This window comes from Pelophylax lessonae, assembly GCF_965119305.1.
Source record: "Pelophylax lessonae genome assembly, chromosome: 1".
Classification (NCBI taxonomy): domain Eukaryota; kingdom Metazoa; phylum Chordata; class Amphibia; order Anura; family Ranidae; genus Pelophylax; species Pelophylax lessonae.
This window is the reverse complement of record NC_138768.1, coordinates 142,937,698-142,963,747: the sequence shown is the minus strand read 5'-3', so window position 1 is coordinate 142,963,747 and position 26,050 is coordinate 142,937,698. Positions and strand designations below refer to the sequence as shown.

At 43.1% G+C, this 26,050-nt stretch overlaps 1 protein-coding gene across 2 annotated transcripts in view; it reads right to left on the bottom strand.

Moving 5' to 3' along the window:
- Nucleotides 1–26,050, bottom strand: part of RASGRF2 (Ras protein specific guanine nucleotide releasing factor 2) — a 495,935-nt gene that overhangs the window by 312,011 nt on the left and 157,874 nt on the right. For both annotated transcript variants that reach the window (XM_082267574.1, XM_082267575.1), the window contains exon 2: nt 5,793–5,899. In XM_082267574.1, the coding sequence (XP_082123700.1) occupies nt 5,793–5,899 (107 nt within the window). The remainder of the gene's footprint in view (nt 1–5,792; nt 5,900–26,050) is intronic.

The window sequence follows — 26,050 nt, the reverse complement described above, 5'->3', positions numbered from 1 at the left end:
CACCTTAATGGGGACGGTACAGCTCTTTTGGGGAGAAAGATGGCCACCAAGTTGGAGGGGCTTTTAAACTAGGAGACGGGGGGGAGGTCTCAGAAGTAGAGTCAGTCAGGAGGGAGCAGAGGACAGAAGGCAGCTGTAGTGTCAGCAGCGACAGTAGGTCCACAATGTCAATTGGCAGGTCTGTGCGGGAGAACCTCAGACCAAACAGGAATAAACATAACCGCCAATTGCGCTTAACTTCCTTAAAACTAAGAGGGGTATATGCTAATGCGAGGAGCCTAGCTAATAAAATGGATGAGTTGGAAATGTTAGTACATGAGGAGGACATAGACATTGTGGGAATAGCGGAGGCTTGGTTCGACCCCTCACATGACTGGCTGGCCAATATCCAAGGGTATTCGGTGTACCGGAAGGACAGGGTAGGAAAAAGAGGGGGAGGGGTATGTCTCTATGTCAAGAACAATATAAAGGTGATAGAAAGGAGTGACATTACGGATGGGATGAGCATGGATTTAGAATCTGTGTGGGTTGAACTCCATAGGGAAGGAGAAAAGGGGAAAGTAATTGTGGGGGTTTGCTATAGGCCACCTAACCAAGGGGAGGAGGTAGAGCTGGAATTTTTAGCACTAATGGGTAAAGTGGCAAAATTGGGATCAGTCATTGTATTGGGGGACTTCAATTACCCCGACATTGACTGGGAAGAGGGGACTGCACACTCACAGAAGGCCCGTCTATTCACGGAAACCTTACTGGATAATTACATGTCACAGTTTGTGGATTCCCCTACCAGAGAAAACGCAGTCCTGGATCTATTGCTCACTAATGACCCAGACATAATCTCGGAGGTAGGAGTCCAGGACAACCTGGGCTCTAGCGATCACAGGATGATCACATTTAGTGTAAATAACAATATAACAAGGCAAGTGGGGAACATAAGAACCCTAAACTTCAGAAGGGCAAACTTTCCAAAATTGTACTCAATGATGGAAAGGGTAAACTGGGACCAAACCCTGGGATCCCTGACCACAGAGGAAAAATGGGAATGCTTTAGGAACATATTAGGCAAAGGCATCTTGCAGTGCATTCCCATGGGAAATAAATTTAGAAGAGACAAAGCCAAACCTGGCTGGCTAAACTGTAGCGTCAAAAAACTTATTAGGGGGAAAAAATTGGCCTTCAAGAAGTATAAATCAGAGGGCACAGTATCGGCTTTCGGGCAATACAAGGAGGCAAATAAGAAAAGTAAACAAGAAATCAAGATGGCTAAAATCAACTTTGAGAGACAAATAGCAGAGGATAGTAAAAAAAACCCAAAGAAATTCTTTAAATATGTCAACAGCAAAAAAACTAAGGCAGAGCATATTGCACACATAATTAACAATGATGGGAGGATGGTTACAGAGGACACTGAAAAAGCAACCGTGCTGAATGCTTTTTTCTCGTCAGTCTTTACACAGGAAAAGGAGGGGTACACTGACCATGACTGTATGGTTAGTAGTAATAAACAGGACTTGCCACCATGGCTAACAGAGGGGGAAATCAGGGAAAGGCTGGATAAACTTAACACAAACAAATCACCAGGACCGGATGGCATACATCCGAGAGTACTCAAGGAACTCAGTAAAGTTATATCGAGACCACTGTTCCTGATCTTTGCTGACAGTATTAGGACAGAAGATGTACCAGGGGATTGGAAGAAAGCTAACGTGATTCCAATATTCAAAAAGGGCCAGAGGCATATCCCGGGAAATTATAGGCCTGTCAGTTTGACATCAGTAGTATGTAAACTTCTGGAGGGGATGATAAGGGACTATATCGTAGAGTTTGCTAAGGACAACAACATCATCAGCAGTAATCAGCACGGGTTTACAAATGGGCGTTCTTGTCAAACCAATCTCCTAACATTCTACGAGGAGGTGAGCTGTGAGCTAGATAGGGGGAGACCAGTGGATGTGGTGTACTTGGATTTCGCTAAGGCGTTTGATACAGTTCCCCACAAGCGCTTAATTTATAAAATAAGGTCTGCAGGTATCGATAGCAGGGTTTGCTCTTGGATACGGAACTGGCTAAAAAGGCGTGTCCAAAGGGTAGTAATAAACAGCGCATACTCAGACTGGTCTGAGGTGGTAAGCGGGGTCCCCCAAGGCTCAGTCTTGGGACCAACCTTGTTCAATTTATTCATAAACAACATTGAGGTCGGGATCAGTAGTTCGATATCAGTTTTTGCAGATGACACAAAATTGGGCAGGGCAATAACTTCACAACATGAAGCAGATATCCTACAGAATGACCTGGACAAAATAACAGAGTGGGCAATGACATGGCAAATGAGGTTTAACGTGGAGAAGTGTAAGGTTTTGCACTTGGGGACTAAAAACATAAAAACACAATACACGTTAGGAGGGGAGCCCTTGGGGGAATCAAAAATGGAGAAGGATCTGGGAGTCTTGGTTGATGATAGATTAGGAAACAGCATGCAATGTCAAGCGGCAGCTTCCAAAGCCAACAGAATATTAGCATGCATAAAGAAAGGGATGCATTCCAGAGATAAGACTATAATCCTTCCACTTTATAAAACTCTGGTCCGACCGCATCTGGAGTATTCCGTCCAGTTCTGGTCGCCAGTCCTCAGGAGGGATGTGTTGGAGCTGGAGAGAGTCCAGAGAAGGGCAACTAAACTAATTAGGGGATTGGAGGACCTTGACTATGAAGAGCGTCTACAATCGCTCGATTTATTCTCCCTGGAGAAGAGACGTCTGAGGGGGGACATGATAGCAATTTATAAATATCTTAATGGGGATCCCAGCTTAGAAAAAAAGCTGTTCATTCGAAGGGATTGCATGAGGACTCGAGGGCATACAATGCGATTAGAGGAGAAGCGTTTTAACCTCAGGCAACGCGGGGGGTTCTTTACTGTTAGGGCAACAAGATTGTGGAATTCTCTACCACAAGAGGTGGTTTCTGCGGGTAGTATGGTGGCTTTCAAAAGACTCTTAGACTTACATCTCAAGGATCAGAACATTCAGGGGTATGTGAGATGATTACAGCCACACACACCTACACAGGTTGAACTAGATGGACTATTGTCTTTATTCAACCTCACCTACTATGTAACTATGTAATTTGTCCACCGCAATGTCGCAGTCCCACTAAAAATCGCTGATCACCGCTATTACTAGTAAAAAAATAAATAAAAATGACATAAATCTTTCCCCTAGTTTGTAGACGCGATAACGTTTGCGCAAACCAATCAATATACACTTATTGGGATTTTTTACCAAAGATATGTAGCAGAATACAAATTGGTCTAAAATTATGAAAGAAATGAGATTTTAAATTTTTTTATTGGGAATGTTATATAGCAGAAAGTAAAAAAAATATATATTTTTTTCAGAATTGTCGCTCTTTCTTTGTTTATAGTGCACAGGCGATCAAATACCACCAAAAGAAAGATCTATTTGTGGGGAAAAAAAGGACATCAATTTTATTAGGGTACAGCGTCGCACGGCCGCGCAATTGTTAGGTAAAATAAGGCAGTGCCATATCGTAAAAAATGGCCTGGTCATTAAGGGGGAAAACCTTCCAGAAGTGGTTAAACAGTATTCATTCTCAGCACTCCTGGTACACAGAATGTCAATCTGACAATGCAGCCCTGCAGATTACCTTGGAAGGACTGCAATTTGACAACTAGGTCCTCAGGAACATTACCAGGGCCAGAAGAGGCTTCCTCCCTGGGTGGAACCTTACCTGCCTCATCCTTGGCCCATCCTAGAGAGGAAACATATTTTTTTACTGGTTATTTGAGTCTTGTTTTTTTAAATTTCTTACTTACCCTTACGCAAACAAATTATATAACAAGCATTTTCAGCAGTATTGTACCAAATAAAGGAGCACTGTATAGGGCCTCTTAAAATAATAGAAAGGAAAAATGCAGCATGGAAGCATGCGCGTGCGTGGGTAGTGGTCTTGATTAGGAATGGCAGCAGGTGGTCTCTTTATTCTCCCTTTCCCTTCCCCCTCTCCCTCCCCCCGTTCTTCCCCCCTACTACTATCTTTTGTTTACTTCTATTTCTTACTGGTATATGGTACAGTGACTATTGGGTTAGCAACTGAGTATCTCAGTAGGGATTAGACTTGGCATTGAGTGCCTACTTTCTTATCCTCTGATTGGAAGCAAGACTGATGATTTCCTTCTGTTACCAGAACCTCAGATGATATCCTTTGGAGTGCCTTGGTTTGCAGTTTCTTTGCTATGCCTCTTCTCAGATCCCTGTTTCTCAGATCTTTTGAACTTCTGCAACCTGAATGTCCTGTACTGCTTTTTTTGTATGTTAAAAAAAATGAAATGAAATTGTCAGTTTTCTTTGCAATTTTTAAAGTTTGTGACTGGGTCTCTGAAATCCGACTGAAAATTTGAATGAATGATAACAAAGAGGAGAGAATGTCAGAGACCGCCCATGCATGTGCCGATTATTGTCAAAATGCATCTAAATATGATGTATCATTGCATTTACAGTAATATTATATACACAGCCCGTTTGCTTAGTTTGGTAAGAAGGCCTACTTACCCGTAATATACACTATATTGTCAAAAGTATTGGGACGCCTGCCTTTCCACGCACATGAACTTTAATGGCATCCCAGTCTTAATCCATAGGGTTCAATACTGAGTTGGCCCACCCTTTGCAGCTAGAACAGCTTCAACTCTTCTCGGAAGGCTGTCCACAAGGTTTGGAGTGTGTCTATAGGAACGTTAGACCATTCCTCCAGAAGCGCATTTGTGAGGACGAGAATGCCTGGCTCGCAGTCTCCACTTGAATTCATCCCAAAGGTGTTCTATTGGGTTGATGTCAGGATTCTGCGCAGGCCAGTCAAGTTCCTCCACCCCAAACTTGCTCACCTGTGTCTTTATGGACCATGCTTTGTGCATTGGTGCGCAGTCATGTTGGAACAGGAAGGGGCCATCCCCAAACTGTTCCCACAACGTTGGGAGTATGAAATTGTCCAAAATGTCTTGGTTTGCAGACATCTTAAGAGTAAGGGGCCAAGCCCAACCCCTGAAAAACAACCCCACACCATAACCCCCCCCCCCCCTCCATCAAATGATTTGGACCAGTGCACAAAGCAAGGTCCAAAAGACATGGATGAGTGAATTTGGGGTGGAAAGTGTAAAAAAGTCTCTAGCCGCACTTTACAGAAAGAACATGGCCAGTGCACAGTGAAATACTGAAGCTGCCTGTTAGTTTTTACAGCATCCACTCACTGAGACAGGTTAGGGTAGATTTTGTTTCTTATTACTTGAGTTGGGCTTTAAGCTCTGGCATACTAGAGATTCTGTCTTGTTCTGTCAAATATAGTGAAGGCTCTAATGCAGGGGTCTTCAAACTATGGCCCTCCAGTTGTTCAGGAACTACAATTCCCATCATGCCTAGTCATGTCTGTGAATGTCAGAATTTCACAATGCCTCATGGGATGTGTAGTTCCACAACAGCTGGAGGGCCGTAGTTTGAGGATCCCTGCTCTAATGCTTAGTTACCACACAGGCGGCACCACCACATAATTAGCCTGAAGAGGGTGTAAAAGAGGGTTACACCTATATGGACACATTAAAGATAAGATGCAGGGAGATGTCACACTACAAAGTGTTTTATAGATTAGAATTAGTATTCTAAATAGTATCCTGGAGACAACGGGGAACCTAACAGAGATGAAAAGAGTTTGAGAACCATAAGTGCGACAGACATTCATAACAGGTCATAATGTGTTTGAATATCTACTCCAAAATGGCTCACCTTGCTTGGTGAATGGCATCCACCCACTCATCCCTGTCTGTCTCCTCCTCACATCGCAGCTCCAATGGCTTTTGAGCTTCATGGCCGAAGGTCACAGTAAAATAGTGCTGTGGAAATCAGCAGAAAGAAGATTTATATTGACATAACGTGTAATTATATTGACCTCCGCACGGAAACAGCTGCACCATTAAAAGCTCTTAAGACATCACAGAGAATTACACCCTAACCATAAATGACTTTTACATAAGATGCCATTATTGTGAGGAACCTCATTGTAAGACAGAGAGAGTGACATTATTCTGACTGCAGACCTTCATCGTGGTGGCTTTTTAATTGAGAAACGATGATAATGGCGGAAAAAGAGTCACTATATTGAATGGCTTTGTGCAGAGAGCAAAATGCCAAAAAGCAATTATGAAAGGCAATATGCCAAGTTTCTCCTTATAAGATTTCATAATTAATGAGACTGCTTTATTAAATGTATACCTAAAAAAAATGTCTGCATCTCACAGGCCTAATGGAGTGGTGCTTTATACATTTATAAATAAATTATATATATATATATATATATATATACACGCACTGTATATATTTAGATGCACACACATACTGACACATAAAAAAGAGAAAGGTAGGCCACCAGCTAGAACACTGTTTGGGTTACCTATGCAATCAAAAGCAAATCTGAGCACTGTAAGGGTCCTTTCACAAGGACTTTCCACCTGGCGGACTTCGCTTTGCTCAGCCGGGATCGATCTGCCGATCCCCACTGAGCAGGCGGATAACAGGTCCGTCTCCGCTCATTGTGCAGAGATGGACCTGTCAGATCCCCACTCTCCTCTATGAGAGATTGGATGAAAACGGAGCGCCTGCCCGTTCATCCGATCCTAGAGACGGATGGAAAATAGGGTTTCCATCCATCTGGATTTTACAGACAGGATTGGATTGGATAGCAGTGGGTGTCGCCGCTGACATCCGCTGCTCCATAGGGGTGCATGGAGCGTCCCATCAAGTGCGCCTGAAAAAACTGACAGGTGGACCTTTTTGGAAAGCCCGTGTGAAAGAGGCCTAAGGCTCCATTCACACTTGTGCGACTTGTCATGCAACATTGGACATCAAAGTTGCATGACAAGTCATTTCCCATGTTTTCCAATGATAATCATTCATATATGCGCAACTTAAAGTTGCAGCGACTTAAAAGTAGTTCATGCACTACTTTAGTCCGACTTTAATGCAACTTGAGGGCCATAGACTTCAATTTTAACCCTCGAAAGTTGCATGAAAGTAATACCTGAATGTTATTCAATGCAACAGTTGTGCATTATCACTGGTCAAAGCCAAAGTCGTATCCAAATCGCACCCATCCAAAGTTGCATCAAAGTTTGGAGTCCTACAAGTGTGAATGGAGCCTTAGTGCAAATCATTGACACGGGAAAGTGTGCTTATGATAAACTTACAGGGGGTATAGATACTTTATCTACCTTTACACTTTCCAATTCATTTAGGATCTCTCCCATGCCCACCCCTAATGTACTATTGGACAGGAGTGAAGATCTCTCCTGCCCTAGCTATGCCTTTTCAAAATATACGTGAACGCTCTCCATAAAAAATCATGTTTTTTCCATTGCCTTGTGGAACGTATTAGAAATCGAATCAAGGTGAACCAGGGCTTATCTCTTAGGCCCCTTTCACACTATCCGTCCGTCAGACGGATTTCGTTTTTCTCAGCGGGGGATCGAGCCGCCGATCCCCCGCTGAGCAGGAGGATGACAGCTGTGTCTCCGCGCTGTGTGCAGAGACACAGCTATCAGTTCCCTATGCCTCTCTATGGGGAAAATGGGATGGGAACGGACCGTCGGTCCGTTCTCATCCGATCCCATCCGCTGGACAGATGGAAAATAGGGTTTCCATCCGTCCAGATTTGACAGATTGGATCGGATGTCAGCAGACATGTCTCCGCTGACATCCGATCCCCCATAGAGATGCATGGGGAGACCGTTCAGATCCGCCAAAAAAACGGACAGGCGGATCTGAACGGTCCGCCTGTGTGAAAGGGGCCTAAAGGATCTCTAACCACTGACAGGCTCATCTCCCACATCACCTGTTGCTATTTTTTAAAGATCTGACCAGCTATAGATAGCTTTTAATGTGGCTTGTGGTGTCAGAAATATGGGGGCTACCATTGCTGTGTTCCTTCTGAAAATGCTGGTTGTCTGGCTGTCATGCTAATCAAATAAAATGGATCTGTGGTTTTGCAGCCTAAACTTATTCCTTGCATTAAGGTAGAAAATGTAGAAAATGTTTAGGTAAAATGATTGCCTGCTCACCTCCCCTTATACTTACCTGAGCCCTATCTTGATTCACTGTTGTGCCCATCTGCAGAGGCTTTCTTCTCACACTTCCCAGTCTCACAGGCTTTGCTGAGGCAGCAGGAGCCATTGGCTCTCACCGCTGTCATTCAAATCCTGTAATGAGGGAGCAGGGCTGAGCTGCACAGTCTGTGTCTATGGACACAGGCAGCGAGGCCCAGGATTGAGCCCATGTGTGATCCACGAAAGAAAGGGGCTTTCTTAGACTTATGATGTTGCTGGCTGCAGTACAAGAAAAAATAGTCTTAAAGAGAAATTCCGCCTCCCCCTCCTTAGGAAAAAATTAAAAGTCAGCAGCTACAAATACTGTAGCAGCTGAATTTTAATATTAGGACACTTACCTTTCCAGGGATACTGCGATATCGACACCCCAGCCATATGTAGAATCGGCCCTTGGGTGCTGCCGCAGCCATTTGTGGTAAGGGAAACCGGCCTTTCGACTTCACCGCCGGTTCTCTACTGTGCATGCACATAGCGCGCTGAGATTTCCAACTGGCCTGGTGGAGGAGGAAGGAGGAGGAACCTATTTCTGAGGGACCTCGTCGCTGCGGAGTCTCACAGAAGTGGGGATGGGTACTTGTCAAAAACAGGTACCCGTTCCTCCCTCCCCCTGAAAGGTGCCAAATGTGGCACAGAAGAGGAGGGGGGGGGGGCAGATAAGCAGAGCTTCCACTTTTGGGTGGAACTCCGCTTTAATATGCAGCTGGATATTGTCTTAAAAGGAGTCATTAAAATCACTAAATATAACCAATGATCCCCTTTTGACTTCATTTTTATGAGCTGGAAAAAGAGACCTGCCACACACAAAAGCTAAAATGGATTTTTTTATTCATGTATCTGGCAGAGATGTGCGCATTATATACAGTATTTGGTTATAGTTTCTCAGTTTGTCAGTTGTACACAATGTTTTGAGCGGAGTGCTTCTTTAACACTACCTGCTTTGTCCTCATGTTTTGAGCAACTGGATTATTTCCAGTCCATTGCTTCCATTATTTGCAGAAGGCAAATGATAGCTTGAGTATGGGCTGGTATAATTTGCCACAAAATAAAATGTGCCTGCCAGCGAGTGTATGAAGAATGACAAGACAGTTTTATTGAACTGCATTAGGTGTTGTTCACTTTGCGGGTGAAAAACGATAATGAATCACTTGTTTCAAAATATACCAACTGGGACTCTAAAGTAGCTGCTGGTAAATATTTATGGCTTTTATATCTCAGCTTTAAACATAAAAATCACTACTATGTGTTAAGACCACAATAACTCTCAGATTAACCGTATAAACATGGCTGCAATCTGGCCGAGATTACTGCATACTTCGCTGTCTGTGATTTTCAACCTGAAGAATGCTTTTCTTACATATTTCCTCCAAAGAAAGGAAAAAAACATACCGGGGTGAATAAAGAGTGATTAACCCTTTTTGTCCTAGGAAATATTTGCTTTAATAACAAATAATATTAAATATATTACGTTTTATAGCATTTAAAAAAAAAAAAAAAAAAACACAGTAACAGCTGTATATTCACATCTGAGGTTCTTTAACAGCGGTCTCTAAACTGCGACCCCAGGACCGAATGCAGCCCTTTGTTTGCTTTTATCCAGTCTTTGGGGCACTATTGCATCCACTGAAACCAATAACGGGGCATTATTCCTCCCACTGACACAAACAATGGAGCACAATTCCTCCGACTGACATCAATGATGGGGCACAATTTCTCCCACTGATACCAACGGTGGGGCACAATTCCTCCCACTAACACCAACGATGGGGCAAAATTCCTCCTACTAATACCAATGATGAGGCACTATTCCTCCCACTGATACCAATGATGGGGCACAATTCCTCCCACTGACACCAACGATGGGGCACAATTCCTCCCACTGACATCAACGATGGGGCACAATTCCTCCCACCGATACCAACAATGGGCCACAATTCCTCCCACTAATACCAACAATGGGGCACAATTCCTCCCACTATTACCAACAATGGGGCACAATTCCTCCCACTGACACAAACAATGGAGCACAATTCCTCCCACTGACACCAATGATGGGGCACAATTTCTCCCACTGACACCAACGATGGGGCACAATTCCTCCCAGTGACACTAACGATGGGGCACAATTCCTCCCACTAACACCAACGATGGGGCAAAATTCCTCCCACTTATACCAATGATGAGGCACTATTCCTCCCACTGATACCAATGATGGGGCACAATTCCTCCCACTGACACCAACGATGGGGCACAATTCCTCCCACTGACACCAACGATGGGGCACAATTCCTCCCACCGATACCAACAATGGGCCACAATTCCTCCCACTAATACCAACAATGGGGCACAATTCCTCCCACTGATACCAACGAAGGAGCACAATTCCTCCCACTGACACCAATGATGGGGCACAATTCCTCCCACTAATACCAATGATGGGGCACAATTCCTCCCACTGACACCAATGATGGGGCACAATTCCTCCCACTAATACCAACGATGGGGCACAATTCCTCCTACTGACACCAACGATGGGGCACAATAGACATAGACATCAAGAATGGGGAACAATACCTTTCTGGAGCATTATTACTGAATAGCATAATGTCTGAATGTCGTGTATTCCAAGACAAATGTTCTTATAAATAAATAAATACAATGATGAACATTTGTCAATTCTGTCGCAAGGAAAAGCAATGCTAAAAAGGAGCAGCAAGACACATTGGGGTTGATTCACTAAAGGCAAATAGGCAAGGGAATTATCCCTAGAGTTTAGTGAATGAGGTGAAGCTGTACTAACTTCCATCATGTACTGCAATCATGTACAGCAAATTTTTTTTTTTTTTTCTTGCAGGCTTTTGGAAAGTGAAGCTTTACCACATTCACTCAAAGCATTTGTTACCCCAACACTTCATATTCCTGATATGTGCCTGCTATACCATGTACTTGTATGAGACAGTATCCTGTTTTCTTTGTATTACTTCCATTGTGTGAAATCCCTAGTGGTCCTGCTATACCCTCTGCTTTTCTATTGAAAACTGACAGCATTAAGCAGGAGAACACACTGTGGTCAGTTCTCTAGCTGTGCTGGGAACTCAGTGTGCTCTCCTCCAATGATCAGACCTATCCTGACATATCCCTGTTGCACAGTCATTCACTGGCAAGCTCAGTGTGCTGCTGCTTCTCCTCTTCCAGCTCTTATGCAGTTGAGAACAGAGGGAATGTGCTAACTTATAAATACCTTTTTTCCCTTTTTTATAATTATTATTTTTTTTTATATCAATACAAAATGTTTTGCCTTTCATTTCTATTTTAAATAGGTAGTTTTACAAGGTGATCGTTTACAATCACTTTAACTCTGGGAAAAATGATCTTGCAGAGTGAAATTTCCCCTGCAAACTGAACAATGTATTTGACTTTAGTAAATCAACTTCATTGTGAGACAGGCTAGAATTAGAGTCATAAATTTCTCCTATGGATGCTTTAAAGTCACACTTGCAACTTAATTAAACCTGACCCTGACCACGTTTACAATGATACTAAAGGTTCTGATTTTTTTTGTTATACTTACCTGCTCTGTTGTTTTGCACAGAGCAGCCCTGACCCGCTTCTATTTAGACCCCCTGCCTGTGGTCCTGGCTCCTCCCCTCCCCCAAGTCCCTTGCTATGGGGGCACTCAAGCAGGTTTACTCCTGAGCTACGCTTCTATGAATGGACATTGTGCATTCACACACAGAGCATGGCTCAGCCCTGTAACCCCCCCCCCCACTCTCTCCTCATTGACTTACTGGCTGTGATTGACAGCAGCAGGAGCCAATGGCTCTTTCTGCTGTGTGAGCCAATAAGGAGAGAGAGACCCGGGAGAACCGCTGCTCTCATGCACATTGCTAGATCGAAATTGGGTTTAGGTAAGTATAAAGGGTGGGGGGCACCCAAAAGGTTCTTTAGCTTAATGCACAGAATGCATTAAAGTAAAACATATTTTGCCCTTGGAACCACTTTAATTATGTATCTGCTTAGAGTGGAAATCTGTCCAATCTTCAGTGATAAATCTGTCTTTGGGCTTTGCAAATTGTTGCACTTGGCTTCCCAAGATGACAGATGCAGAGACTTTAGAGACTTTACTAAAGGTGACACAGCCTATTTGTGACTGTCGCAAATGCACGTGATAAAAGTGTCACAATATATATATATTTTTTTCTGATATAGAAAAGTTACATTACCTCTATACAAGGCTGCACAACCCTTTCACTGACTGCCACTAAGAAAATACAAATGTCAGAGTAGACACAATCATTTTGCTTTGTGAAAAAAAAAAAAAAGGTACAGAATTAATTTCTGTTAAGTAGTTAAAGCAGACCTTCACACTAAAATGTGCACTTTCCTCCCCGAAATCCTCCCCACAAGTTCAAAATGTCCATTTTTTTTCTCTGTTTACATTTTTTACTAATCTGGCCTTGGACCCATGGAAGAGTGGAACACAGAGCAGCCGGATATCAGAGCCGCGAGAGTTATCAGGGGCCGGATGCCTGAACTTGAAAGAGACACCCAGGCTACTGATGACATAGGAGATGAAGACAGGGTTGAAGGACCCAGCATGTAGCAGTTGTCTGGTAGATCACAGTAGAACAACATTGAATTTACTTGGTAGGTGAGTATGAATCAGGGACAACTCTGCATAATAGGTAAAAAAGGGGATAAAAAAATACAGAGGGGAGAGAAGTTCTTCTTTATGTACTGTACAAAGGTTGTAAATCTATGTGATCCTGAGAGATACCCAAGAATGGAGGTGGCTACATGTCCTCAATTTAACACAATTTTTGGGGGACTACAGAAAGTAAGAAGTAGACCTATCTATAAACTTACAAGTCTGGACGAGTAAATTCTAGACATGTCATACAGTTAGCTTCAATTTAAAAAGTTGTTTTATTACAAAGAGTCCCTGAGGTCTGGTCAAGTTAGTGTGCTTAGGCTGAGAGGTGCAATCTGAGAGAATGATGTCATCTGTCTGCTGCGGGAAGAAGAAAGCAAATACTCGGTTACCCTTCTCCTAACAAGCCACTAGGTGGAAAGCAGCAACATAAATTGAATGAGTTTGAAAATACATGTGTGATCACAACCAAAAAATTGCATAATCATCAGAATTTACATGATTGTGTCACCTCGAGTCGGAATCTCTGTCCAGGCAATAGATGTGACCCTAGATCAGGGGTCTCCAAACTTTCTAAACAAAGGGCCAGTTTACTGTCGGACTTTGGCCATTGTCCTGGCATCAGTGGGAGTAAACAGTGCATCTTTGGCAATAGAGGGAGGAATAGTGCCCCATCATTGGTGTCAGTGGAAGAATAGTGTCCCATCAATGGTGTCAATGGAAGATATAGTTCCCTGTTGATGAAGTCAGTAACAAGAATTAGGCCCCATTTTTAGTGGGACAAAAAAGTGCCCCAAGGGCTGGCTAAAGGCAAGCAAAGGGCCACATCCAGCCTCCGGGCCGTAGTTTGGAGACCACTGCCCTAGATAATACCCAAACAATTGTAATGTCCTTCTGAAGAACAAAAAGCAAGTGCAGGGCATTGTCAAGGGCTATATTATGTTCCCTGTGGGAGGTAATAATTACCTGTAATATACACATTTTCTAGCATGCATTGAGAATATATATATTAGACACTTGATCTGCTTTAAATGGGAATGCAAGGGCTGAGAGTTCTGTAAAATTCGGCAATAGGTTTTTTGAAAAATAATTTAGTTGTAAGTACTGTGTGCTCAAAGGGTAGTGAGAGGTAAACAAGCTTAGTTTTAAATCTATCCAAACAAAATCATATTTCCATCAAGCATGAAGTTGCAAAGAAGCTGAGAAGTTATAGTAAGGTGGAGGGACAATGAGAAATTCATCTATTTTCTATGAGTTATGCTATTTTGCTCTTACATAAAAAGTGTGAGAAACCAATGTTTTTGGAAAAGATTATACCAATCCAGTATAAGATAATCTTGATTTTTGTTTAAGAAAAAAATAGGAACTAATTTTTTGAAGCAGACCAAGAAGATGCGGAGGCAGTTTTGTGGTCAGTAAGCAGTTCAGATAACAACAAATGGCATTTGGATTCCATCCAACAGTACTGAACTTTCAGAAGGTCAGTGAAGACCATTAAAAAGCGTAACTACTTTTTGGCGTTCTTCACTGATCACTATAAAAAAATAAAAAAAAACAGTTATTTGGTATAAATTTATTTTTACTCTTGCTGTCCATCCATATATTTTTGTGAATATGACACTAAAAATGAATTCAGACCCTACAACAGGATGGACATAATGGGAATCTGGCCTGGTCAAGGCATTTACAGGCTGCTAGTGATAGTGAAGGGCTCCCATCCTGGTGGTTTTAGCACTACACTTTAGATCTTGTGACAAAGTCGCCTAAAATATATTTGCAGTGTAGCACCCTACAAGGTAGGTGCTAGGCAAAAGTATAGTGGGCCTTGGCTGCCTAACAGCAGGGCCATGATTTTCAGCTGGCTGTCATGTCTCCCAGGTGTTGCTATTGAGAATGGGGAGTCTCCCCACTGGCTCCATGAGACGGTTCTCATTGGGCAGTGGAGGAAACCCAATCAGTGCCACGTTTAGGTTTGTATCTACCCCAGAAAGGCAGATTCTGCCGCACAGGATTCTGGGAGTGGGTATAAGTTTGAAGGGAGCGCATGACGCAGCATCTTTGGCAGGAAGCAGAGTCCTAGGAGGGAGAGTACGGATGTCTCTGCTCCTGTCAGAAGGATCGGGTGTCCCAGGCGGCTTGCCTGAGGGGACAGAGAGCTGGGCTGAGCGGAGCTGCAGAGAGGATCCGGTGTGCCAAGGACCAGCGGAGTAGAAGGGGTCCAGTTTCAGGAAAGTGTCATAGGGGGTGCCTAGTGAGAGGACCCTAAAGTGTCAAAGGGGGTGCCAGCGGATGGGCCCTGGAGAGTTAATGTGTACAGCATGCAGTGTGCAGTGTACAGAGTTGAGAGTTGCAGCAGCATCAGCAGTTGCAAGGAGCTACCTCAGTCATTGAAGGGCTAGAGGGAGTTGTTCACAGGACTTTTGAGCTAAACAGAGTATCATAAGTCAAGTCTTACTATAGTCCAGGATCTTCTGAGTTAACCAGCGTGTTAAAAGCCAAGTTCTAGCACAGTTCAGCAAGACAGCAGTTTTCAAGCGCCAGTAAGCGTTGGTGGGCATCCAGCTGACGTCAAGACAGCGCTAACAGGCATTTTTCTACAGTATCCCAGTTTTAACTAGTTGAGCCAGAGGAGTATCCCACTCATTCCCTTCTCCCATCCCCATTATTAAATAAACGAAAAAAAACCAAAGATGCCGGAATGGTCATTGTCTCCACTCTCACACTTGGGTATTCAGCTTAAATGGGCTGAAGGTGTCATCGGTAACAATGGCAGACCCACATCAGGCCCAATGCCTGGAAAACCTGCTACAGCAGTAATACTAAAAACTTAAAAGGAATCTGCGAGTATAAACTTAAAAAAGCTCCCATTGCAGACTTATTTTTAAAGACAAAATTATAGTTATTAGCATATTTTACCAATGACAGAGCCATGGAAGTGAGGAAAATCCAGCTATAAAATACTGACCCACTACAAGTGTGTATAAAATTCTCAAGGGGAAGTTAAAAACAACAAGTTTGGTGTCAGCAACAGCTGTGCTAGCTGTTTGCATAGGATGACAACTCCTTTTACTAACTAGTTACTCCTGGATATTCTGTACTGATCAAGCTTCACTTCTTTCCTCGTAGTTTCTTAAAGTTATTGCAAAGGTTAAAGGTTTTTATACCTTAAAGTGGTAGTAAACAGCAGTTGATGGAAAAAAAATCCCCTGCAAGGCAATGTCATAATGCGCTTGTATGCATCACATACTAGCACATTATGAGAGACTTACTTGTAGGCCTCCAGCACCGCGCTGTCACGGCTGAGAGGGCTGACATCTTGCCCCGGTCTTCCTTCCGGGTTCGTGTCCTCCGGCTACATGAGTGGCTGGGGGCATGATGACGTCACTCCCATGCATGCGTAAGGGAGCCGCCGTTTACGGCACGGGCTCTGATGGTCCGGCATTGTATGCTGGATTTTTAGAGCTCATGTGCCGGTAATGCCACTGGCTGCATGCACTCTGAATATCTCCTAAACAAGTTTAGGAGATAACCAGAGATAACCAAAGTACTTACAGGTAGCCTTATTATATGCTTGCCTCTGGGGACAAGTGGTAGAAGAGAGTTTACTACCACTTTAATGCATTCTTTGAATTAAGGTAAAAACTTTTCATGTGCATCTCCCTCCTCCAGCTCCCCCTAAATACTTATCTGAGCTCGATCTCAATCTAGGGCTATGCCTGAGAGCAGCAGCAGCGCTGCTCTCTCTCTCTCTCTCTCTCTCTCCTCATAGGCTCAGAGACAGCAGTCAAATCCAGTGAGCAGAGAGTGGGAAGAGGGGCCAAGCCGCACTCTGTGTGTCTTTGGACTACCCCCGGGTTGATTTACTAAAACTGAAAAGTGAAATCTGGTGCAGCTGTGCATGATAGCCAATCAGCTTCTAACTTCAGCTTGTTCTATTAAGCATTGACAATAAAACCTGGGTGCTGATTGGCTTCTATGCAGAGCTGCACCAGACTTTGCACTCTCCAGTTTTAGTAAATCAACCCCACAGAGTCAGCTCAGGAGTGAGCTTGCATGTCTGCCCCCATAGCCATAGCTAGCACTTGCTATGCGGGCAGACACTGAAAAGGAGGAGCGGAGAAATCCAGTCGAGGACCCCAGAAGAGGAGGATCAGGGCTCTGTTAAGTATAACATGTTAAGTATATATGTTAGGTATAACAGATTTGTTATTTAAAAAAAAAAAAACAGAACCTTTAAAATCACTTTAAATCCATCCCACACCATTACAGGAGAAAATGAAGCAGGAAAGTACATTTTTCCATTGCAATGATCTGTCATTTTTAGAATTAGAATGGACATGAAATATGGTAATTAGAGTCTATTTTTTTTCTCCAATATCATAGATATATTGAAGCTGTTCTGCATATGGATAGATAATCTAACAGATGGATTGTTAGGAATTTCATATTACGTTTGACATACATTAACAAAAAAACCTTGTTATGAAATGATACCAAACTTTTTTTTATTCTTTCACATGATAAAATGTGTATCCCTAGGCTCTATACACATGAGTGCCGGATCCTCATTACGCATCATCGCTTGCTTCTTCACCTGGAAATTGAAGAATGACGTTACAGCTCCCCCTCTTCTCTCCTTGGGGAGCTATTTATTTGACTCAGGAATATGCCAACATATTTTGCAATGTTTCGAACAATACACAAAACTGTTTATCTCAGTCATAAAAATGCCTGTTGATACATGCTATCTTCCACCCTAGTCCAAAGAAGCTTACAGTCTAATGTCCCTACACCGGCTGTGCAAACACTATACATGCAACTTTGGATACGAGACAACCAGTATTTTGAATGGATTGTGGGAAGAGACCCAAACAAACACAAGGAAACATAAAATTTCTATGCAGACTGACCATTCATGGGTAACAAAGCCAAAACTCTGGCCCTGCGAGGACTCATTCACACCTAGGCGATTTGAATCATAAAATCGTGGCAAAACGCAGGATTTACTTCTTAACGGCACCCCAAATGTGCTGCAATCGTGTTAACACGCAAAGCTGTCACCCAAAGGAAGCTCCTGCTATTTTTGAGCGACAAGCTTAGCACGTGTCCCCACATGTCCCCAATGTCCCACTGGGGCAGCCCGTCCGTCTCTCTCTGACAGCCGGGGGGCTGAGAAACCCCTGCTGACATCAGCCAGGAGGAGGAGACGAGAGAGAGAAGGTGGCCGGTCACGTGAGCGCCGATCACCACCATGAAATTTCGCAAAATTGCAATCATTGCAATTTTGCCAGAACAATGGCGCCAAAATCACATTGTCATTGGGGTGCCATCGCAAGAAGTAATGGCCTCGGGCAATAATTTTCTGAATATTTGATGATATTTTTGGTTGTAAGTACCTATTTAACAGTATTCATTTACGTGTTTATACTATGTACCATTTTTTTTTTTGTAGTTTTTTTGTATGTTAAAGTGGTTGTTAAGCCACTCAATGACATTGCTACAAGCCAATCTGCTATATTACAAAATGTCACCAGTGTATGTGTTTTTAAAAACAAATGCTGCTGTGTGCCTTATTTCACAGTGCCAATCGGCGCACACGTGACCGGCCGCCTTTCTCTGACAGCTACAGCTGGGGGGGCTGAGAAACCCTTGCTGACAGCCAGGAGGAGGAGAGAGGTGGCCGGTCACGTGAGCGCCAATCAGCGCCATGAAATGAGGTACATAGTGGCATTTTTTAAAATACTTCACATGCACTGGGGACATTTTTAATATTGTAGGAATGTCAAAGGGAGGTTCTTGTCAGACCAATCTGTTAACATTCTACGAGGAGGTGAGCTGTAAGCTAGATGAGGGGGAGACCTGTGGATGTGGTGTATCTGGATTTTGCATTCGATACAGTCCCCCACAAACGAATAATTTACAAAATAAAGTCTGCAGGCTTAGACTACAATGTTTGCTCTTGAATAGAAAACTGGTTAAAGGGGCGTGTTCAAAGGGTGGTAAAAAAATAACGTGTACTCAGACTGGACTGGAGTGATAAGTGGGATGCCCCAAGGCTCAGTCCTGGGACCAGTATTTGTTCAATTTATTTATTTATTTAATTTAGCATTGAGGACAGGATGATTAGCTCAATCTCAGTTTTTGCAGATAACACAAAATTAAGCAGGGCAATAACTTCACATCGTGATGCAGAAATATTACAGAATGACCTGAACAAAATAACAGAGTGGGCAACTACGTGGCAAATGAGGTTTAATGTGGAGAAGTGTAAGGTATTGCACTTGGGGACTAAAAACATAAACGCAAAATACGCGTTAGGGGGGGGAACCTCTGGGGAATCAAGAATGGAGAAAGTTCTGGGAGTCTTAGTAGAAGATAGACTTAACAATAGCATGCAATGTCAAGCTGCAGCTGCCAAAGCCGGCAGAATATTGGCATGCATAAGGAAGGGGATATATTCCAGAGATAAAACTATAATCCTACCACTTTATAAAACTCTGGTCCGGACACACCTGGAGTATTCTGTCCAGTTCTGGTCACCAATCCTCGGAAAGGATGTGCTGGAACTGGAAAGAGTCCAAAGAAGGGCAAGTAAGCTAATTAGGGGATTGGAGGACCTAAATTATGAAGAGCGTATACAAGCGCTCGATTTATTCTCCCTAGAGAAGAGACGCCTGAGAGGGGACATGATATCGATTTACAAATAACTAAACGGTGATCTTAGCATAGAAAAAACACGATTCAGTCAGGAGTGCAAGAGGACACGAGGCCATACAATGCGATATGAGGAGAAGCGATTTAACCTCAGGCTACGCAAAGGGTTTTTTACAGTAAGGGCAATAAGATTGTGGAACTCGCTTCCACAAATGGTAGTAACTGCGGGGAGTATGGCTACTTTAAAAGACTCTTGGGCATACATCTCCAAGATCAAAACATTCAGGGGTATGGGAAATGAATACGTCCACACACACCTACACAGGTTTAACTGGATGGACTATTGTCTTTATTTAACCTCAACTATTATGTAACTATGTCATTGGGGTAAGAAAGCAGCAGGAGGGGAGGGCTGGGGAGTGGACAGAGCTGATAGGCAGGGAGGGGAGAGTGGAGAGTAGTGATGGATGAACATCAGCAGGGGGGGTTCGCGAACGCCAGCCGCAAATTTTCTCAAAAGTCCGCGAACATCGAGTTTGCGGCGGGCCCCATTGACTTTAATGGGAGGAGAACTTTAACCACTCTACCTCCGCTCACAGTAATACTACTGCGGCAGAGTGGTTCGTTATCGTCCAGCCACGTAGTATTAACGTGACTGGACACTCCCCCTTCTGGGCGGCGCTTGCGCGCCGCCGGAGGCTCGCTCCCGCTGTTTTCATTCACAGCGGGAGTCGGGCCAGGGGAGGAGCAGCGGCGATCGCCGCTGCTCTTACCCGATCGTCGGGGATCGAGTCTGGAGATCCGCCCGCTGTGTGTAAACACAGCGGGCGGATCTCCATAGTGACAGGGAGTGACAGATCGGACTGTTCAGCATAGCTGGACATCCGATCTGTCCATGACTCACTCAGTCACCTCCCCCCCTACACGTCAGTAAGCACCAGGCATACATTAACCCCTCCCTCTCCAATAAAATTAACCCCTTCCCTGCCAGTGTCATTTTTACAGTAACAGTGCATATTTATAGCACTGATTACTGCAGTAATGTCACTGGTACCCCCAAAAGTGTCAAAAATGTCAGTCAAGGGTCCGATCTGTCCGCCGCAATGTCGCAGTCCCGCAAAAAAAATCGCAGATCGCCGCCATTACGCGTTAAAAAAAAAAACACCAAAAATGACAGAAATCTTTCCCTTTGTTAGTAAACGCATTAACTTTTGCGCAAACCAATCAAAATACGCTTATTGCAATTTTTTTTACCAAACATATGTAGCATAAAACAAATTGGCCAAAAATTTTTAAAAAAATTGGTTTTTACATCTTTTTTGGGGGGAATTTCATATAAAAAAATGTTAAAAATATTGTTATTTTTTCAAAATAAACGCTCTTTTTTTGTTTATAGCGCAAAAAGTAAAAATCGCACAGGTGATCAAATACCACCAAAAGAAAGCTCTGTTTGTGGGAAAAAAAGGACGTAAATTTCGTTTGGGTAAGGCGTTGCACGACCGCGCAATTGTCAGTTGAAGTTGCACAGCGCCGAATCGCAAAAAGTGGCCTGGACGGAAGACAGCAAAATCCTCCGGTGGTAAAGTGGTTAAAAACCTTTAGGTCATATTTGCAGCCACAAAAGACGTACTAGCTGTGCACAAATAGTCACAGCACATGGACAATGTCATAACAGAAGTATTGCAATTGAAAAAGTTGCCCTAAATCTTTTTTTTTTTTACAGCAAAAAATATGTATATTTTTTTTTCATAAATCAGCCAGAACTGACAGCAGCCGGTAAATACATTGTCTAATACATATAGGGTCCATTCACACATCTGTAAAATGGGTCCGCATCCATTCCACAATTTGGCGGAACCTTTACAGACCCATTGTTTTTCATTTCCAGTCTGAAAAATTAGGCATTCACAGGATAAAGTAAGTAAGTGTCGGCCATTCCAGGCCCCAAAAATTAACCCACATGCGTTTACCTGACAGCTAAGAACGTAGTAATCTGTGGCTGAAGGTACATTAGGCATTCACAGGTAACAGAAGTAAGTGTCGCCCATTCCAGGCCCCAAACATTAGCCCACATGGGTTTACCTGACAGCTAAGTACGTAGTATTCTGTGGCTGAAGGTACATTAGGCATTCACACAGTATGCAGAAGTAAGTGTCGGCCTGTATAGGCTGCAAAAATTAGCTCACATGGTTTGAACTGACAGCAAAAAACGTAGTTTTTGATGGCTAGAGGTACGGTAGGTGTTAAAGAGACTGCAATAGACCCTAAAACGACATTGGAGCATTTTAAATTACTTTTGTGGACATTGACCAAGCGATTTCTGTGCGACTGCAGCCGATATCTAACTGTCCCTAAAGCAACCACAGGATACCTGGCTCTCATGTTAAAGAGACTGTAATAGACCCTAAAACGACATTGGAGCATTTTAAATGACTTTTGTGGACATTGACAAAGTGATTTCTGTGCGACTGCAACCGATATCTAACTGCCCCTAAAGCAACCACAGGATACCTGGCCCTAATGTTAAAGAGACTGTAATAGACCCTAAAACGACATTGGAGCATTTTAAATGACTTTTGTGGACATTGACAAAGCGATTTCTGTGCGACTGCAGCCGATCTCTAACTGCCCCTACAGTAAACACAGGATACCTGGCCCTAAGCTCAAAAGATACTAGACCTATACCGAAATACCAGCTCTGAGAAGGACTTTTGTGGACATTAACAGAGCGATTTGTGACTGCAGCCGATCTCTAACTGCCCCTAAAGCAACCACAGGATACCTGTCCCTAACCTGAAAAGAGACTGTAGAAGGCCTATACCAAAATACCAGCCCTGAAAAGGACTTTTGTGGATCTTCACAGCGCTATATGTGTCTAGCAAACTCTCACTAATGAGCACAGCAGACCTCTCCCTACACTGGCAGAAAACGGAATGTGAAATAGCTGCCAGGTCAGGTCTATTTATAGGGTAGGGGGGACTGTCCATGTGCTGGAATGTTTCAATTGGCTGTCCCGTTCCACCTGACGGCTGTGTCATGGGTCAATGTTCTCCCTAATGTAAACAAATATGGCCGCCGCGAACGACGCCATGTGTCCAAAAATTTGGCGGGTAGCGAACAAGCAAAGTTCGCCGCGAACCGACCTCAAGGCGATCCTATCAATGTTAAATGATTTGGCTAAACCATCTAACTTCTACATCTGCAGGACAGCTTGTTCTGTTGGAAAACAACAGACTTAGTGCCGGTTTACATTGGTGCGATGCAGGAACCCTGTGAATCCACCCTGTGAGTTCCCGCATCGCATCCGACTCCCAGGTAGTTCACACTGCCATATGCGAACTGCTGGGAGTGTCAATACAAAGTTAATGACACCCCCAGATTAGTTCGCATATCGCAGTGCAAACTGTCAGTTTGGACATGAATCGGATCGCATAGGTGTGAACACCCATGCGATCCAATTCTGGTGCAGACCAAAAAAAGGGTCCTGTGCGACTTTGGTCTGAATGCGATGCAAATTCAGCTATGCAATCTGTATGGCTGAATTCGCATTGCACAGACATCGCATGTGATTTGCACAACAGTGCGGTGAATCACATGCGATGTCTGACAAAGCATATGAGTGAACCGGCACTTACGGGCAAGATCACCAGGTAAAATTAAAGGAAAGAAAGCCTAAAAAAGAAAAGGAATGCAGCCACCCTATCTAAAGCTGGATACATACTATAAAATTTTCTTTAGATTTTTTCCTTTATATTTACCAAAACCATATAATATGAGGTCAAACCTAAACACTTTACATTTGCATGCAATCAGGCAGGCCCTTTTACTACATGGTTGAAGGTAAATCTAAAGGAAATCTACCAACAAAAGTTGTATAGTGTGTATGGCCCATAAGAATTGGTAGACTGCAATGTAGACAATGTTCGGTTTTGATATTGCTTTAAAACATGTTAAAAATGTGATAAGTGAAAACACTTCTACAGATCTCATACAATGCGGGCTCTATAAGCACCTGTGGCATCCCGTCAGACTCCACTGTAAACACACGCGGGATAAAAGGAAACCATAAAACCACAAAATTAGGAGTTATCAATGACAACGCTCTGGGTTTCAAAGCAGTTGTGTTCCATCTTTTTATTGCCATATACATTAAGATCCTGGGAAGACTGTTCTCTCAATGAGCAGTAAAGATACATCTGTCCTGTTACTATGGAAACCTTCAGAAGTCCCGTGTGCATTCTAAGACATCTATTGCGCTTTAATGATTGAAGTAAATAGACTCCATGTAATAACACTGCTGAGCTCAGAACAATACATCTAATGTACATCTGTCTCTAAATGATCCTTTAGGGCAGATCAGTCTCCTAGGTCGATAACAACTGTTTAATGCACAGAACACAAATGCTCTATCTGGCACGCTAATATAAACCTACTTCAATGTATGGTTCCACAATCCAATATGAACCTGCGCTGAGACTAATACAGAGGCCGTCACCGATGACTACCCTCCGAAAATGCTGGCTGCATGGCTGACCCTTAATACTGACCTGCAACAAATACACTATATTACTAAAAGTATTGGGACACCTGCCTTTACACGCACATGAACTTTAATGGCATCCCAGTCTTAGTCTGTAGGGTTCAATATTGAGTTGGCCCACCCTTTGCAGCTATAACAGCTTCAACTCTTCTGGCAAGGCTGTCCACAAGGTTTAGGAGTGTGTCTATGGAATGTTTGACCTTTCTTCAAAAAAGCACATTTGTAAGGTCAGGCGCTAATGTTGGACAAGAAGGGCTGGCGCGCAGTCTCTGCTCTACTTCACCCCAAAGGTGTTCTATCAGGTTTAGGTCAGGACTCTGTGCAGGCCAGTCAAGTTCCTCCACCCCAAACCCGCTCAGCCATGTCTTTATGGACCTTGCTTTGTAAAGAAGGCAGACTGTTATTCTGTGAGTACAGAAGGCATGGATCCTGTGTTTCTGTAAGCATGTCTTCAAGTAGTAAAAGCACCTCCCCCACAGTTAGTAAGCACATTTTAGGCACGCATTTACCCTTTTATTTCCCCTTATGTTAACCCCAGTGCCAGTGTCATTAGTACAGTACCAGCGCATATTTTTAGCACTGATCACTGTATTAGTGTCAATGGTCCCCAAAAAAGTATCAAAAGTGTCAGTTAGGTGTCCGATTTGTCCACCACAATATCTCAGTCCCACTATAAGTCGCTGATTGACGCCATTACTAGTAAGAAAAAATAGAAATAAAATATAAATATCCCATAGTTTGTAGATGCTAGAACTTTTGCACAATACACGCTTATAGGGATTTTTATTACAAACATATGTAGCAGAATACATATTGGCCTAAACTGATGAGGAAATTAGATTTTTCACATTTTTTATTTGTTGTTTTAGAGCAGAAAGTAAAAAAATATTTTTTTTTTTTTTTTTTTTTTTTAATTGTCGGTTGTTCTTTGTTTCTAGCGCAGAAAAAAAAAAGCGCAGAGGTGATCAAATGCCACCAAAAGAAAGTTCTATTTGTGGGGAAAAAAGGACATGATTTTATTTGGTTACAGAGTGGCACAACTGCACAATTGTCAGTTAAAGCAACACAGTACTGTTTTACAAAAAATGGCAGGGTCAGGAAATGGAATAAACCTTAACATAGAAACATAGAAACATAGAATGTGTCGGCAGATAAGAACCATTTGGCCCATCTAGTCTGCCCAATATACCTTCCGGAGGTTAAGTGGTTAAAACCCAACTTAAGCCAAATCTGTTTTATTTAGGACTGTCCAAGGTAGGGCTAGAACCTCTGGAAGATGTTTGCTAGTGTTTGTTTTCTCAAAAGGGAGATTTACATTCACTTCCTGTTCTTCACACACCCTTTCATACAGCATGCCAATGTAACCAATGTAATGTAATGAGGATGAATCTCCCTAATATGGACACAGATAGCAAAAATCACCGCGCAGAGACTCTTCCCCAAACTATACATATAAAAAAAAGGTTTGCCAGAAATTGAGCTGAAAGCATTTAAACACAGAGAACATTGACTAACCGCCGGCTACTGCTTATCACTTAGATATAGCTGCAGACGAGACTTGAAAAGAACTAGTCACATTTCAGCTTAATGTGGGACTTTAGTGGAAAAGCATGTGTTTTCTAGCAGAAAAGCTTTTAAAAAAAAAAAACTGTGTGTGCGTCTTCTGCAACCAAAGCTTCTTACTAGTGATCGATCAATATTGTTTTTTTACTGCCGATACCGATGCCGATATTTTGGTCATCGGGTATCGGTATCGGCCGATATCTGCCAATATTTTCGGACATTAAAAAAAAAAAAGTTTTAATTTATTTTTTTAATGTCTACAGGTACTGTGGTGGAGGGATCTGGGGGGGTCAAAACGCCAAGTTAAGTTTTTTTAATTCGGTGCCGCCAGTACCCGGAAGTGATGTCATGTCAAGACATCATTTCCGGGTACGCGTTGCTGCCGAATTCAAAGAAAGTGAGACCTGGGTCAGACGGCAGTGGTGGAGGTAGGATTCCCGGGTCTCCCAGTGGATGGGAGACCCTGGCGAGCCACGGAAGA